General features: G+C 38.9%; 1 protein-coding gene across 3 annotated transcripts in view; it reads right to left on the reverse strand.

Moving 5' to 3' along the window:
- LOC131255657 (uncharacterized) overlaps positions 1-7,873 on the reverse strand; it is a 106,205-nt gene extending 98,332 nt beyond the window's left edge. For all 3 annotated transcript variants that reach the window (XR_009176222.1, XR_009176221.1, XM_058256442.1), the window contains exon 1: positions 7,824-7,873. Coding sequence is in view for 1 of the 3 variants with exons in the window: in XM_058256442.1 (XP_058112425.1) it covers positions 7,824-7,872 (49 nt within the window). In the remaining 2 variants the exon portion in view is untranslated. The remainder of the gene's footprint in view (positions 1-7,823) is intronic.
- Between the last annotated feature and the right edge of the window lie 10,250 nt (positions 7,874-18,123).

Consider the following 18,123-nt stretch of genomic DNA (forward strand, 5'->3'; position numbering starts at 1 on the left):
CCACTTTGGTGAACATCACCTCTGCTAATCGACTATTTAACTAAAAGCAATGCATATTTCATGTGGGACCCATGCATATTACTAGGGGACTGCTAAAGTCATGCAGTGTTGCCAAATGTTATGGACATGGTTTCCAGGAACTTATTTCAGGCAAGTCCATGCAAGTCTAAAATCATACTATGGGACATGCTAGATACTATTAGACGCAGGGATGAATGTGATGAGGTCGAGCACCGTCTCCCTCAAAAGGATAACTATTCCGAATCCACGGAACTTCTCTGGACTCCTCACAGAAGCTCCTCGAATCCACGAGAAAGAAAGCAAGCAAAATAGAAAATAAATTCTATAAAATTCGAAATTGATTAATGAACGAAATAAACAAGTTCACAACCCTATAGAGGAAGGATTACTCCATGGATAATTAAACTTTTCCTAATTGCTATTAAAAGTGTCATGGTGGGAAGTAGGAACATGCTGACCCCATCAAAAATCAACCACCAAATACAAAAACAAATGAAAGCTAATACAGTTTCACTGGAAGCTATGATGTATGCTTTAAAGACTGCATAAATTCACATCCCATGTTCAAGTACATTAGGGAGAACTATATTTATTGGATACTCGATCCGAAGTGTAGTCGGGTTTTCAATTCTGAAAACCAAATCTAGAGAAAAAATTTCTTCACCCTGTTTTTGAAGGAACTACTGATGAAAACTAGTACAAACTTGTAGCTATGTTGTTGCTCCATCTAATAGAAATCAGATGATCATGATAAGCACAAACAAATACTTGTGCAGAAATAAACAAAAGAACTACAACATAAATAAAAGAAATTATGGCTATTGTTGCTCCATCTAATAGAAGTCAGATGATCATAATAAGCGCAAACAATATGGCATGACCACATGCAGACAACTCTGGTTTAATCTGGCTACTACCAAAATAAGGACAAAAGCTCCCATCTCTCTTTGTTTGAAGTAGGTCTAAAAGAAACTCCCTATATTAAAAATTGGCAGCAACAATAATTAAATGATATAGTACAGGAACGCTGAAATAATGAATAAAGTCGCAGAAAGGAACGCTGTGATGGGAAGAAAATTTTAACAAGAGAACTATATTTTCATTTATTCAATAAACAACTTACTTCATTGTTAAGTATATGAATTACAAGGTAATGGGTGCCCCCCAAAAAAGGGGCATCAATTGCAAATGCAATGATCGCATGGTATTTTGGATTAAATAGTGGTTTTGGAGTGCGACTTGCAAGGGGGCTGGAACAATTTGCCCCAAATTGTTTGTATCGGTTCCCTATTGGTTGGTTCCGTTCTTTATTAGCCTAGTGACTCGTTTCATAACAAAACAGGACTTGTCCAAATTGGTTCCCTATTGGTCGCTCTCGGTCTGTATCAGCCTAGTGACTGGAATGACTCGGATGACTCATCCGCTACAAAATTAAATTTTTTTTTTTTTTAAAAAAAATGGAATCACCACAACAAAAATAAATTGCCATCATCTTTCCTTTAAAAAAAAAAAAAAAAAAGGCTGATCGACACTGCTTTAGGTTTTGTTTGAATGCACAAGGGAATTAAATTGCAAACATTCTTTTGAAAAGATTTTTGTTATTTAAAAAATCAATGTTGCCAGTATTCACCGTGGAAAAGTAGTTATGAAGTTGCAGCTATGTTTCTACTTAGTCCAACTTCAAAGTAACATATTTGCATTTTGGAGCTCAAATCATGAACTTGAACGTTAAGTAGATTACAACTTGACTGTTTCCACTTTATTATCAAATTAAGAACTGCATCCAAACACACCCCTAAGGATTAACAAGCTGACCTTAACAGTCTATACCATACAACACAACTAATTTGGGCAGTCTCAAATCAATTGGAAGTTCACGACAAGTGATCGCTAGACAATTAACTGAATCATCAGGCAATCTAAACCCCAGGAAACATGTCAATCATTCGGACCAAGTAGATAACGGACACTTCAAAATGTTCCTCAACATCTCTTTAAACAACAAACCAATCAATTTCACTATTTTTTCTTAGTTTTCAGCTCATTCCTACATTGTCTTCCGAATTTAACTCAGAATGTAGTAAGCAATGCGTATCAAGATATCTATTGAAGGAATAACCAGAACAGATTCTATACTTACTGTGTAACAAGAAGCACGTCGATTGTGGACGGATCAATCTCGTCAAAGTAAGGCAAAGCAGCCATTCCCGAGTAAGCTGGATGTATTCCACAATCAAACTAGAAACCAAGAAAACACAAACTGTGTCAAAATCTAATGCATGTAAATAAAAAGAGAGAGAGAGGCAGAATTATCTATTTAACAACAAATCCAGAACCTCCATGTCATGGGGCCCATGGTTCAGTGATCCAAACCATTGATTTGCCACAAGGAATGACATGGGCACATGTGGAAATAGGATGTAGGGGAAAAGAAAGGCCATCCCCAATGTGAAAGTGGTGAAATTGGCTACAGCATAAGCAATGGAGAGGATTTCACGGTGAGGGAGGCCAACAGGGAGATATGAAACAATCCCAATGGCAGCAGCCATAATAAGAAGGAACGGCACCCACCAACAAGATTTTTGGGCTCTTAGCACAAGCACAGTGCGACCCGTTTGATGAACAACACAAATGCAAGATTGTACTTTCATCTTGCAAGAGCACTTTGGGGATGTATCACCCGTCCACCAAAGGGCCCGACCATAACAACAATCCAAATCACCATAATGTGGACCCCAGACGCTAACTATACACTAAAAAATATAAAATTAGAAAAAGAAAAACCCCAAGTAGATGTTGATGCACTCGATATGGAGATCGGAGTTGCCGTTGTACATGTCGATGGGGTCCATGCCATGCTCGTCGCAGATCATCTCCCATAAGGCCCCGATCTGATTGCCACATTGCCCTCCTTGGATGTGGAGGATCTCTCTCATCTTCTCGAGATAACAGAGGCAGAAGGTAAATAGGGGCTGACAACCGAGGAGAGAGAGAGAGAGAGAGAGAGAGAGAGAGAGAGAGAGAGAGAGAGAGAGAGAGAGAGAGAGAGAGAGAGAGAGAGAGAGAGAAATAGATCAGGATTTTGTGTGGGGGGAGGGGCGTTAGGGTTTTTCTGGTTTCAAGAGAGACAGAGAGACAGAGAGAGAGAGAGAGAGAGAGAGAGAGAGAGAGAGAGAGAGAGAGAGAGAGCATGAGGGAGTGCGAGCAGAGAGGGAGAGGCAGAGAGAGACTCCGGGGCGGGGAGAGGCGTATAGCGGAGAAGGAGAGGCAAAGAGAGAGAGGGAGAGGGAGAGGGAGAGGGAGCGACAGAGAGAGGGAGGGAGAGGGAGAGGGAGAGCTATAGGTAGAGAGAGAGAGTTGACACATAGGGTTTTTTTATATATATAATATAGGGACCCTTTGCCCCGTGGCCGTTAAAACTGGCCGCCGGCAAAGGGTAACCCCATCGGTCAACTAAGGCCCGATTTCTTGTAGTGCAAAGAAATAATTCAAGCACGGCATTAAGGATCGAGAAGAGAACTTCAACCTGGTGGTCATATGGGAGATTATTATTTCAGGATTACAAAGTAGCACATAAAACCGGCATTACACTCTGTCAGCTAAATGACCATATAAAGATTACATACACGTTAGCTAAAAGTCAAATTTACAACTAATCCACCAGTACGGTACACAAAGGAAAATAACCTACTTAGGTTCAAGCATTTTTCCAACCCAACATACAGCATTGACTCAATCTATAGTTACAATCATAAACTCTGGATGGGCCAAAACGAGAAGACAATTACCCTAACATATTCACGCGTAGTGCATCCTCATGTAGATGAACCATCTCAAACATGAAAGCTAAGCTCTCCTGAAAACAAAAGAAGAAAATGTCAAATCTGAGCACAATTTTCCAAAATGAAAATGCTCCACTTGAATTCATCATCATAAATAACATTAATAACAATGTAAAATTGATAAACAAGCAATCTCATTTTCTTGGCAAATTCAAAGGTACTAACATGTTAGTTATAAGGATGGACCTTCAAAATGAAGAAGTTACAAAAATTCCACTGGCATGAAGCGTTGTTCACTTAGCTTGCGAATTTCGTCCTCGAACCAGATTATTGTACTTCATTTCAATTGAGAATCCAAACGTATGTTACATAAGAAATAGCAAGGGGTTTTCTTTATCTCCAAAATATCCAAAATTCCATAGACATTTCAATGTAGTCTTTCATGAAAATAACAAGGATATTCCATAAATGTTGATTCAAAAGAAGAAAGAAGAAAATGTTTATACAGTTCTTAGAAGGCAATTAGGTATTTTCATCATCCTTGACAAAACCCAAAAACCTGGACATGCTCAAATGCTAAGCTGTAAATGAGAAAGTAGAACATATTGCGAACCAGTAGGTGAGAAATGCTCATTGTCATACACTCCTGGAGAGTGGAGGAGTGTCTTGAAAGTGCCACATACAATAACAACTAGGACAAGCTTCAAAGAACGAAGTTTGCAACTTGAGCTCCTATCTTGGATGGAAGTGTAGGTCTTGTCAGTGTCTTTAAAATCATTACTTCTCTGAGATCTTTTGTTCATATCAGGTCTCAAAAGATGGTCTAGATTAAGCGAGCTAGAGCACCTTGACCTGAGCCTTAACCGCTTCAGTGAAAGCATCCTACCATAGAAAACAAATTGTAGAAACGCAACATTACAGAATATAAAACTGGCATAGTAGAAAAGAATTCATAGTGTTTATAATGAACTAGTCTACAGTCAAAGCAGGAATATTTGACAGTGTTTATGGTGAACTAGTCTATAGTAAACTGACATCCTACCTAGCCAAAAGTACTTTGTTGCTAGCAGAGAATAAGAAGTGGGCCAATCAAATTGTTGCTAGCACTATTGCATTAAAGAAATGTGGAAGAAAAGGACACAACTCACCGTGACTCCCTTCTCCCTCCTCCTTTACCCGGGCTTGGGACCGGCAATGCAAGAACTTGCATTGGCAGAGTTAAAAAAGGGCTTAAGCTCCATTTGGTTTGAGAAAAAAATTATATTCATAAAGATTGATGTAATGACCAAATGGAGCCTAAGACTTATAACACTAAAAGGTATGATAGGAACTCTAACACTACAAATATGATGACCAAGTAGAGTTGGGCATCGGACCGAGTCGGATCGGATTGGTTCCAACTTGATCCTATCCGAAATCTCATTGGCCTGACCCGAACTCGATCCGTTCGGTACTGAGTCTGGGTCACCTGACTTGAACCGTTCCGAATTGTACATGGCCTGATCCGATCCGAGTCCAACTAAGTCAGGAAAACCGAGTCGGATCGGATTGGGCACGGCACGGTTCGGTGCATACCTGGCATATAGTAAATCAAATCAGTCCGTCCATATTATGGGTCCCAGTTTAGATGTCCCACGGAGGAAAATTTATGGTTATTGGAAGATTTGAAAATGTGCTTGTTCCATGTTTAATTTGAGGGTTAAAAATTAATCCAAGGCTCTATCTCAACTAACTATTAGAGAATCAAAGGTTAAGATTGCTCAGCAGATCTGAGTATTAGATTGTGAGTCTGCGATGTACGTTATTTTTCAGCATCTGCATATCAAGCGATGTACGCTACCTGAGCATCATATAACCCCTGTGCTAGGATCCATCTTAATGTACTATGGCAGGAAACTTCAAGACTTTATCCGTTGAATAGATATCATCTTCAATGATCCGAACCATTTAAAAGATAGGAATAACTCATTATGAGATATGTCCATTAAAAAAATAATAATAATAACTAAAGATATCATTCATGTTCAAATGAAAAGAGAAACAATCCAAGGTCAAAATGTTCCAATTTAAAGTTTTTGTTTCCTGCAGCTCATCATTCCAATGTGAGAAACATCGTATAAACAGTTCGGAAACTGGAAATACGCATGAAAATTGAAATATCAAAACTTGCGACGTATAATTATAATACGTCGAGATGTATAGAACGAAACCTCAGGGCGGATGTTGAGGAGAGAGAATGGGGTGAAGTTGCAGAAGAGATCTCATAATGAGATTACACCTGTTATTTAATGCATGCATTCGGTGGCCATCGAGACAAGTACCCCTCCCTATGAAGGAAATTGGCTGGTGTACAACACACCAGCTATATAGCTGGTGTATTGACGTCAGCAAATTCTATGGGTCTAATCATGAGGTATGTTTTATATCCAAACCGTCCATCCATTTGAGTCAAATATCATGTAGACCACAACTTGATCCAAAACTTGTGTGGCCCCAATAAGTTTTTAATGGTGGGCATTCAATCAACACTGTGCAGTCCACTTGAGATCTGGATCAAACTAATTTTTGGGCTCATATCATAAATTGATATGGAAGAATGGGTGGACGGAATGGATGAAACACATACATCATTAAAAGTGGAATGACAAACGGTCTACATATGCACCTGTCCCCCAACAGATGATCAGACGGTCATGGTTCCCGCACGTGGCATGCAAAGAGTGGGAGAGGCCAGATGAACAGCTCAGATGCCGCACGTGTGACGGGGGAGCGAAGTAGGCAGAGAATGTCTACTCAAGCAATTAATGTAGGGAAATCGTCATCATAGGGAGGGGGGAAACGGATTGGCTACTTCCCCTGCCATCAGCTCCGTGGCTGATGGTCGGTGCTCTGTGGGCCCCACCATGATGTATGTGTTTCATCCATTTTTACAGATCATTTTATGGCTAGATCCCAAAAATGAGAGGGATATAAATCTCAGGTCGATCACACCACATGAAAACAATAATGATTGGATATCCACCGTTAAAATCCTCCTAAGGCCCGCTATACTGTTTATTTGACATCCAATCTGTTGATTAGGTCATACAGACCCAGATGAAGAGAAAAAACAAAGATCAGCTTGATCCAAAACTTTTATGGCCCCCAAAATGTTTTTAATGGTCAACCTTCATTCAACACTGTTTCCTGTAATGAGGTCCACTTGAGATTTGGATATACCACCTTTTTGAACTCATACCGTAAAATGATCTGTAAAAATAGATGGACGGCATGGATGAAACACATACATCATGGTGGGGCCGTGGGGCCCACATGGCACCGACCACCAGCCATTGGCTGGTGTCAGGGGGAGTAGCCAATCCGTTTCCCTTGGATAGCCCAGCCTATCAATCTAGACTGTCCATTTGGTCCAACATAGATTTCATATGATACCAGGTACACCTCACACCATTCCAAGTAACTATCATAATAACCATTCGTTAGCCACTAATAATATGGACGGTCATGATCATTAACAAAAAATAAGTCCAATAAACAATTTGACTAATCTACTTGTCAGTGACCATCATAAGCAATGGCTACGACGAATGTGATTTTTGCATAGTATCACCGTGTGTTCTCGACTTTATCAACAGTTCAGCTCGATTGACAGGACTATCTAAGCAAGCAACCAAATGCAACTAGGATTATTATAAGTTTTAGTAATCAACCAGATGCCTTTTTCACTAAGCATGTAAAGATTATTCAAAGTTACAAAAATGGTTTGGGTGGCAATGGGCCGGGTCTGGACTTGCCGGAGCCGATCCAAACAGGTAAAAAGATAACCCGTTTTGGATTTTGTACCGGTTCTTCTGCTATAACCCCAAGACCGCCCATTAAAATAATATAAATAGGATTCTTCTCACTTGGAAAATTTTGCAAGAACCTGGCACGGTCTCATATCACTTGCCTAGCCCCACATGGACCCGATGAAATCCAACAGACTAACCCGGTCCGTTACCACTCCTGAAAAACCCATACCTTGTGAAGGAGACACTGCCCCCACGAACGGCTGAGGATGAAGCACCATGAATAACGGAACCTTAGAGCAACGTTTCGCTCCCTCTCCCTCGAGAAAATGACCACTGTAGACAAAACCTTTTACCCAGCGGTTTTTATGAAAGAAGACAAACTTAAGTTACCAAGTTAGACTAGCACGTGCGGACAGCGACTTTGAGGACGAAACTACCCCTCCTTTTTACTGCCGTTGCTTTTCCTCTCCCTCACTTTCCTCTTTCCATTTTCGAAAAACAGAAGACGAAAACTCCTGCTGCTTTTCCTCTCCCTTTCAACTGTTTGTTTTTTCTCTCCCTCCTTTTCACTGTTGCCCTTTTCCCCTTTTTTAAAACAAACTTTTACCCAATTGCTTTACACCTTTCACACCCGTTTGAAGGACAAAAACCCCCCTTTTCTGGGCCCCCTTTCAACTTTTTTTCCTTTTCGAAAAACCAAGAAGAAAAACCCGGTTTTTTTTAAACTGGTTTTTCCCCCTTTTTTTAATGTTGGCTTTTCCTCTCCCCAACAACCAGCCCCATTGGCTTTCCAATCCTTTCCCCACCCTTGAAGGACAAAATTTCTCGTGGGCCCCCTTATAAATTTTGTTTCTTCCAAATTTCCATTCACCCCATTTTTTAAATTCTTGGGCCACTTAAAAATAAAGGGTAAAACTTGGTATCCCCAAACCAGCCCAATGGTGGTTGGGATTTCCCCACCATTTAAATTCCGGTCCCGGGGCCCCACTTGTTATTTTTACCAAATTCCAATTCTTGATGTATATAGCAATATCCTCACAGTTTCAGAATACTTGATTTAGGTGCGCCACACCTAGGGAAAAAATTTTAATGGTTGGATTTCATTTAAAATTGTTTCCGAATTGGTTCTTTAACGGGAAATCCTCATTTTTGTATAAAACCGGAAAAGGGTAAAAAAAAGATCCATTTGAAACCAATACTTTTATGGGACCAAAATTTTTGGTTGGGTTAAAACATTGTTTCAAGTTTCAATTAGTATATACCTTCCATTTTTTTTATCTAAAATTTAAAAAGGGGTTTGAAACAATAAATTGGGAAGGCCAAAGGATTTTCTAGTTTGCCGTTTTTAGTTTATCCACCAATTTTTCTATTCAATTTAAGGGGTTGGATAAATTAACATAATTTGAATTTTGGTTTGATTGATTTTAAATTTGATCCATCTTTATACTTTAATCATTGGTTAAAATTTTGAATTTTGGTGTATTTCCATTTTTCCCTTTCCTTCAATTTTCGATTTGTCCCGCTAATTTCAGTTTGGCCCGCTCAATTTCCAGTTTGGCGCTCATTTTTGTTTGTCCCGCTTAATTTTGTTTGGCCGCTCAATTTTATTTGGCCGCTCAATTTTATTTTGTCCCGCTCAATTTCGATTTTGGCCCCGCTCAATTTTCCATTTGGCCCGCTCAATTTTCCGTTTGGCCCGCTCAATTTCAGTTTGGCCGCTCAATTTTCGATTTGGCCCGCTCAATTTCGTTTGCCCACTTCAATTTTCATTTGGCCTCATTTTCCGGTTTGTTCCGCTCAATTTCGGTTTGGCCCGCTCAATTTCTAATTTGCTTCACTTCTCCATCATTTCCATGCATTTCACGGTCATTCCGGGATTGTGTTGATTCACGATCATTTCCATGCATTTCATGGTGAATTCCGTTCACTTCATGGTCCTTTTCCCGCATTTCATGGTCAATTCGCTCCACTTCACAGTCATTTCCATGCATTTCACGGTCAATTCGCTCCACTTCATAGTCATTTCCATGCATTTCACGGTCAATCCCGGCGATTCCACGTTGGTTCACGATCATTTTCATGCATTTGGCGGTCAATTCCGGCGATTGTGTTGATTCACGGTCATTTCCATGCACTTCACGGGTCATTTCCCTTCACTTCACGGTCATTTCCATGCATTTCACCAATTCCGGTGATTTTGTTTCATTTCACGGTCAATTCCCTTCACTTCACCATCATTTCCATGCATTTTTTGTAAACAAACAAACTAAAGTATAGGACTACTCCATTACAAGGTCGTATTTTCTATCAAGCAATTTATTTGGGAGAGGAAAATGGATATCTTGTTAGCTTGAGGGGAGGCATTGGAATTTCCTTTGCCTTCAACATAGATGATCTGCACTCAATTATAATTAATTTATGTATATCTTATATATTAATCGGGTTCGTGTTGGGTCAGGCAACCCAAGACCTCAATCCGAGCTCAACCCAAGTTTTATCAGGTTGGTGTTTGTATGGCCCAACCCCAAGACCAAACTCGATACATCCTGCCCAAGCCCAACCCAATGTTGGGTCGGCCACAGGTTGGTCGGGTTGAGCCCGCCCAACTTCTAGCCCTAAAATCATATACGGTACGTCAAGTAACTAATTTTGGTTTAGAAGATATTCTTGTTATATGAATAAAGAAAGAAATGAAAAAAAAAAAAGCGATAATTTTTTTTTTTGGCATATGCTTATATATACATATTTATATAAATATGTGTTAGAGAAAAATGTAGGTAAAATAAAATTCTCCATGTAAAAAAACAAAAGACTGGATACGGATACGGTTATAGCTACGGTTATAATCCGTAGCCATAGATCGGGGGTGGAATCGCCGAATCCACGATTGATCACCGATTGGGACCGCGACTTGCGGTGGAATCGCGGGAGCTGCCATGGATTGCCGGTCTATAGATACGGTTATAATCTGTAGCCATAGAAAACCGTATTTCTTTTTTTTTTCCATTCTTTTTTTTTTTTTGCCGTTGTAATCCCCACGTCCTTTTGTGGGTCCAATCATGAGGTTTGTGTTATATCCAAACCGTCCATCTATTTGACGAGCTCATATTAAGGCTTGAGATGAAAAATAAGATAGATCTAACTATCGAGTAGACCACACTGTAAAAGGCAATGGGGAATTGAATGTCTACCATTGAAACCCTTTTTGGGGTTATAAAAGATTTGGATCATTCTGAAATTTGTTTTTCTTCCTCATCCGGTCTTTGTGACCCTATGAATGAACTTAGGGACGGGTGATTTCTCACAAACATCACAGTGGACCCCCAAAAAGTTTTTAATGGTCGACGCTCATTCAACACTGTTTCCAGTTTGTCCCACTCAATTTTCAGTTTCATTTGACATAAATCACTATGCATGCTTCAAAAAATCTGTACAGTGCAAGGCTTGTCGATGGGATTAAAGGGCAGAAAATGTACTTTTGTTAGATTTGCTAGTCCCTGTAGGAAAAACAGTTGTTTATAGTTTTTCTCTGAGTTATTGAATGAATGATTGTAATAAGATTAGTAGTGAAGTTAAAGTCTTATTTAGGTACATTTTCCAAGTTGCTCAATCTAGAAGCTGGTATTTGAAATTGCAAAACTTTCGTCATAGATTTGTAAACAATGAAATTTTCCATGAATATAGATTTGTAAACGATGAAACATTCCAATCCATTTGTTTCAGCTTCTTTCTTGAAAAATGTTGTTTTATTATAAGGAAAAAAGAAAAGAAAAAGAAAATGAGAAGAAAATGACAGAAAAATGCAAATATGGGTTGGTATCCAAATGTTAGGTGGTAGCATGAGCAAGGAGCGTCATGGCATCATCTTGTTGCCAACAGATATGGATTTTCTGATTGTTATGTTCTTGCTAACAAATGGAATTAAGGAAGATGGTTAGATCCCAAGTGGTCATAGCCTCATAAGAAGGGGTTCCATATTTAGAAGGCGATTTCTAAATTTTGAGATGCTTTGAAGGGTGTGGGTAAAGCCTTTAATGATGGTTTGAGATTTTTACGGTTCTCACATTTGGTAGGCAATTTCCAAATTTGGAGATTCTTTGAAAGGTGTGACTATACCCCTAAATGATGGTTTGAGATTTCTATGCCTCTCATATATGGAAGGCAATTTCCAAACTTGGGCTTGCTTTTAAAGGTGTTGTAAAGCCTTTTAGTGGGAAATGGGGAAAGAATCATATTTTGGGAGAATTAATGGGTGGGGAACTCTTTAAGCTCAATGATTTCTTAGGTTGTATATAATGCGGCAAGATCAGGAGGACTTTTCTTCAAATTGTGAAGTCAATTGAGGATATGCCATCAAGGTGGAGATTGTTGGGGGTAATGGCCCATCACTTTGGCTTTAGGTGAGGAGCATTTTGCAAGGGTAAAACGTCATTTATGCATGTTGGATGAGGGGCATCTCGTTAAGGGTAAACGAGTCTTTTTCACCTATGATTTTTAGTATCCAAGTTAGGGCAATGTTATAAAAGGTAAAAAGATGGCATTTTCTCTTTGGAGCCTAGAAGGGTTATTCCCTTCTAGGCTCTAAAGATAAGTGGATGTTCACCATCATCAAATCAAGACACGAACCGAGATCTCTCTGCGTAAGCGCTTTGATGGCTATGTAGATGAATGTAAAGTAACCATAAGTATAGACTTTGGCATATATGAAAATGAGTTGAGAAGGGGACAAAATATACATGGTTCATTGCAACATGACTACATCCACTGGGAAGCACCAAAAAATTATTTTACTAGCAAAATTAGGAGAACACAAGACATAAGAGAAGCATTGCTTACATATAATGAACAAAACAATAAACATCTTTTATCTTATTTTATAATGGATCAAGAGAACCTTTGAGAAAACTCTCTCCTCTTCTCTCTACTTTGTTAATACATGAGAAGAAACCATTGGAGAGAACTCTCACCTTTGCCCTACTTGGATTAGTGAAAACCAAAAAGTTGATTAGGAAAAGGAAAACGCCATATCCGAGGCAAATTATGGAAAAGGCAATCTGTGGAAAAGAATCCTTACGTAACCTGCTTGTTTTTGGCACACATAAATTCAATGGAAATGTGGAATGCTCAATGGTAAAAAAGTGAGAGTTCTCTCTTAAAATGGGTGGAAATTTCCTTTTCTTAGACTTTAGAGAGGAAAATGAAATGACCCTTTTTTGAGGAAATATGAGGAAATGAAACTGATTTCCTCACCGCTCTTGGCTTTCCTAAATGAAGGGAACCGTCACATAAGAGTAAATTAGTTTTCTTTACTAGTTAAATCCTAGTTTGCACTAATATGAACATGCCATAAGAGAGACCCTTCTCCATCTTGCTGGCAAAAGGAAAACCCTTCTAGGCTCTAAAGAGAAAATGCCATCTCTTTACTTTTTTTATGACATGTTCTAACTTGGAAATGAAAGTGAAAAGATCCCTTTGCCCTTAAAAAGATGACATTTTGCCATTGAAAAAATGCTCCTCACATAAAGCCAAGGTGATGAGTCATCACCCTTAACAATATGGGTTAACTCCAAAGTTTATGAATTTCAAGGAGTGTTATGAAGTTCTGGCCGAGAAGATGGTGTGGAAGCTGAGGGTCAAAAAGGACTTATGGGATCATGAAATTCCAATGGTTGAAGAATTACTTATAGTTCTCGAGGATGTATTTCTATCAGTGAGTGTGCTCTAGTGTGGTTTTCTAGTCGAAAGAGTTCTTTAGAGCGTTAAGACCAATGTATCCCCCTAACTTGGGTCAAGGATCCAAAGTCCGGGAATCTCTTGTGCCTCCAAGTATAAGCTTTTGTTAGACAACCATGGCAAACAAAGTTCTTACCCTGAATAAATTGAAAATTGAAAATTGTCCCTTCCAAATACATGCATGCTTTGTAGAAAGAAATAGTTGAACCTCTTTTTTCGTTGCAAGAGAGTTGAAGCATTTCGTTTTCTTTCCTTCCATCTCCTTGGGATGTGGTGGGTGATGCCAACTTGTGTGGAGGATCTTTCAAAACCTAGGGAAGTAGGCCTTTCAAACAATGAGACAAAAGTCTTGTGGAGGATGCTTCCTCATGCTATGCTATGGGATATATGGAAAGAAAGAAACAACAAAATCTTTGCTGATAACCAATCCTTGATGAATATTGTGGTTGAGAAAATCAAAATCTCTCACATTGAGTGGGCCCGAAATTGCACGAATTTAAAGTTTGGTTAGAAGTTGGAAAAACACAATTAACAAGGTAAGCATGATGTCTTTGAAGTGTGCCAAGATGGATTTTTCCCCATGAGATGGTGGAAGCTTTACATTGATGGTAGCTTGATGAGAAATCCCGGGTAGTTGGTTGGGAGGGAGGGGGATGATTAGGAATAACCTATGTAGAATCATTCTTGCCTTTTCAGGGCTGTTAGGCATTGATGATTCCAACCAAGCTCAAATGGGAAGTGATGAGGACAAGCTTGAAAGTCATCAAAGACTAAGCAAGTTTTTCTGTGATCATCATCTAGGGCAATTCCAATTAAACTGTAAACATAAGAAAGAACAGGCGTCCTGAGGGAGAACCATAACATAAAGACACACAAACCCTCAATATAGAGAGAGATGATACATCAAAAGAGCACCGAACTATGAAACAAAAATACATAATCTCCAACACTTCTAGAAATCAAAATAAATAATCTAATATGATTTAAAATCCAGGGTTGACATGCCTATATGTGGAGGTTTAATTGCTAGGCCCTCAAAATAACAAATTCCTAAATGGACTCTAACTTTATAATTGATAATCCCATCAAACCTTACACACGCTCAGAAAATTGACCATAACTTACTCAAATGGTATTGAAGCGCATGATCTTGGGCTTGTTGGAAGCCCAATTCAATAGAATTTCAAAACGGGACCAATTGTACGAGGTTTTGACATCGTTTGATATCTCAAAAGTGGGCTGCAAGAAAAGCGTTGAAAATTGAAAGTGAGACTTGTAACTCTATCCAAATAATTAAAAACTAGGAGAAAATCTCTAATAAATCATGTTGAGTTAGGAGTTAGTAAGAGGATTCCCCATGCGGGACCCAAGATGTCAATGCACTCTTCAGTCTTCAGACGACACGGTTCTCCAGGATCAAATGACCATCCATGCATGATTCTTCGAAAATTTGGGCCTTTTGAACATTTTGACCATAGGTTGTAAGATGATCAGCAGTGGAGAATGGAGATTGTTTATTTAGCCTTGATCGTATGAATGGGATCTTTTGCTTGAAGTGTTTTTTGAGAGGAATGGGCAATCAAAGGTGGGCCTGGCATGATGATGGTCCATGTCAATGATCGGACCTTTCTAGTAAATTAAACATGGACTTTCCATTTTCCAAGCCATCAATAATCAATAGCATGGTTAGAGTTGTTTGAAAAATATGACTTTGAGAAGAATGGGCAATCAGTTGTGGAGACATTCCATATCAACGGTTATACCTTTTCTAGTATAATAAATATGGATTGTTAGGAGCATCCAATGAAGGTGATTTTTGAGAGGTATGTTAATCAAAGGAGAACAATTTAGTAACTCAATGACAGATCTTTCTATGATGTGGGAGTTTGCCTTTTGCTGGAATTTCCACCCAATTGGGATACTTTGGCTCTAAGATTAATAGATTTTCATGTTTGTTGTGCATTCTTATTGTTAAGTACTTCACTCTTGGTGGAACCGTTGCTTTTGTTTGCATCAGTATTTCCCATGAGGTGCTGGAAAGGTTTCTCCTATTTCAAATTAACTGGCAATTTCTAGTACCAGTGCTCATAACTGGATTGTATTAGACATTGGAAGCACGAGAAGGTAGTTGGGGAGAAAGTAGCTGGGGAACATGTCCTAAGGAATAGTGCCATGTTCTGTGAAGTCAATGGTTGTGAGATATGTAGGAATCGATGGAGATAAATATGATCAAAGCTGAAGCTCTTTGTTTTGGCCTCATAATTTATTCAAACATATGAGTCTTGGTCAGCCATTATGAATTGAAGCCTTCTTCAATGGTATTGCTGGATCACTTGGGTCTCCGTATTGAAACCTCCACGAGGCAGAATCCTTGATAAGATCCATGATTCACATTCCTGCTTTGAGAACTTTGATATCCCCTACATTTCATAGAGAAGGTCCATGAAGACAGTAGATACCATCTATTTCTGCCATTGTAATAGGTTGTTTATTCCCATGTTACTGCCTGCATAATCTCTTGTGGAGGCAATGATCCTCTCCTCTGCAGTTGATGGGTAAAAAAATTTGACAATTGTCATATTCCAGATGTATTATGAGCATATATCTAACTACCTTTGATGCAAGTGTAACTAGTGGTGCATGGTAAGGCTAGAGGAAATGTTTTAAGAAGGGAGGAAAGTCTGTTTGCAAATTACCAATACAGTAGGCGAGTAAAGAGATGCATTCCACCAGTCTCAAGGGGGATGATGGTCTTGGTCTCTAACAAAGTAACCCCACCTTTAGCACAGGGTTTATTGGGGAATAGGGGTTTGGAATGAAAGGCCTTATAAGCAAATTTTACTCAACTAAGTAGTTGCAACAAGTCAAAGATAGTTTCAAATTGCATTCAGTTTAGGATAGTAGTTTCTAGAAGTCAAAGTTAGTTTCTAATTTTAGTAAGAGTCTTTATTAGTTTCTATTTCTGTTTTATTAGGATTGTAAGTTTGAAAGTTAAGAGGAGAGTTCTGTATGGAGTGTAATTGAAGAAGAAGAAAAAAAGCCATTTTATAAGCACAAGGTAGAGGGGAATCCTAGGACATTTCTTTTTCTTTTTTCCTGTGGGTTGTCAGTATGCATTTTCTTTTTTGGTCTTGCCATCTGGCTAATCTTTTCTTTTTGCACTTCTCCTTGATTTTCTATCATTCCTAGTGGCACCTTAAGTTCTTCAGGACTAAACCAAGAAATACTGCAGAAAAATTCCAGCAGCATAGTCGAATCGACATCTAAGGATTCAGGTGGCTGATTTGATACCAGTTTCTGCATAATCTGAGGGTCCGTCTATCTATTCTGCAGGAGCCGTTTGCCATAATTTTAAGACAAAATGCTAGTTTCTATTGATACTATTTCATTGCCGGTTCACAACAGAATTTGAACAATGTTTTTTTTTTTTTACAAGCTGCTAGCAAAAATTCCAACGAAACCTGTATTTGCATCATAAATGGATGATTTTCAAGCTTTTTATTGCAATAGAAATCATCCTACCCACCTGTTCAAAAAATTGCTATAATCCTGTCTGCAACATGGTTAGGTATAATTCCAATCGCTATGCACTTGCTTGCCAGGTTGACACATATCAGAACTTTAGTTGATGTGAGTTATGGGAGCTTTCAAGTATGAGGTGGTGATTGGGCATATGGAAGGCTATTGTGATGATCAATCAATAGAGTAAATGGATGGTGATGAATGAGATGAATGATTTGTGCAGGTTGTGACCAATGATTCGTGTAGGTTTGTTTCAAATATTGTGATCCTCTTTGCATTCTTCCGGTTCAAAGGATCTGATTCTTAGAGGGTCTTCATTGCACAAAGTATGCGACTAATAAAAAAAATCCACGTAAAGAGGGTGAAAGTAGTGAGGGAAAGGTTAAGGCAAAGAGGATTGATTCCATGTTTTTTTTTTTTTTTTAAAAAAGAAGGAATACAGATATAGCTACGGTTATAATCCGTGGCCATAGATCGGCGGTGGAATCGCGGGATCTACGATTGATCCCCGAATGGGACAGCGAGTTGGGGTGGAATCGCAGGATTCACGATTGATCGCCGAATCTATGGCTACGGATTATAACCGTAGCTATAGTCGTATCCCTGTTTTGACATGTAAAATTTTATTCTACCTACATTTTTCTCTAACACATATTTTATATAAATATGTGTATATATATATATATATATATATGTATATATATAAGCATATTAAAAAAAATTCACGGTTATACTTTGTCTCATTTCTTTCTTTATTCATATAGCAAGAATACATTCTAAACCAAAATTAGTGAAGGGAAATGACCGTGAAATGATGGTGAAGTGAAGGGAATTGACCGCGAAATAAAACGGAATCACTGGAATTGACCGTGAAATGCATGGAAATGACCGTGAAGTGAAGGGAAATGACCATGAAGTGCATGGAAATGACCGTGAATCAACACGGAATCGCTGGGATTGATCATGAAATGCATGGAAATGATCGTGAATCAACGCGGAATCGCCAGGATTGACCTTGAAATGCATGGAAATGACTATGAAGTGGAGCGAATTGACCGTGAAATGCATGGAAATGACTGTGAAGTGGAGCGAATTGACCATGAAATGCGTGGAAAGGACCATGAAGTGAAGGGAATTCACCATGAAATGCATGGAAATGATCGTGAATCAACACGGAATCGCCGGGAATGACCGTGAAATGCATGGAAATGATCATGAAGTGAAGCGAATTGACCGAAAATTGAGCGGGACAAGCTGAAAAATGAGCGGAACAA

This window comes from Magnolia sinica, chromosome 9 (assembly GCF_029962835.1).
Source record: "Magnolia sinica isolate HGM2019 chromosome 9, MsV1, whole genome shotgun sequence".
Taxonomy (NCBI): Eukaryota; Viridiplantae; Streptophyta; class Magnoliopsida; order Magnoliales; family Magnoliaceae; genus Magnolia; species Magnolia sinica.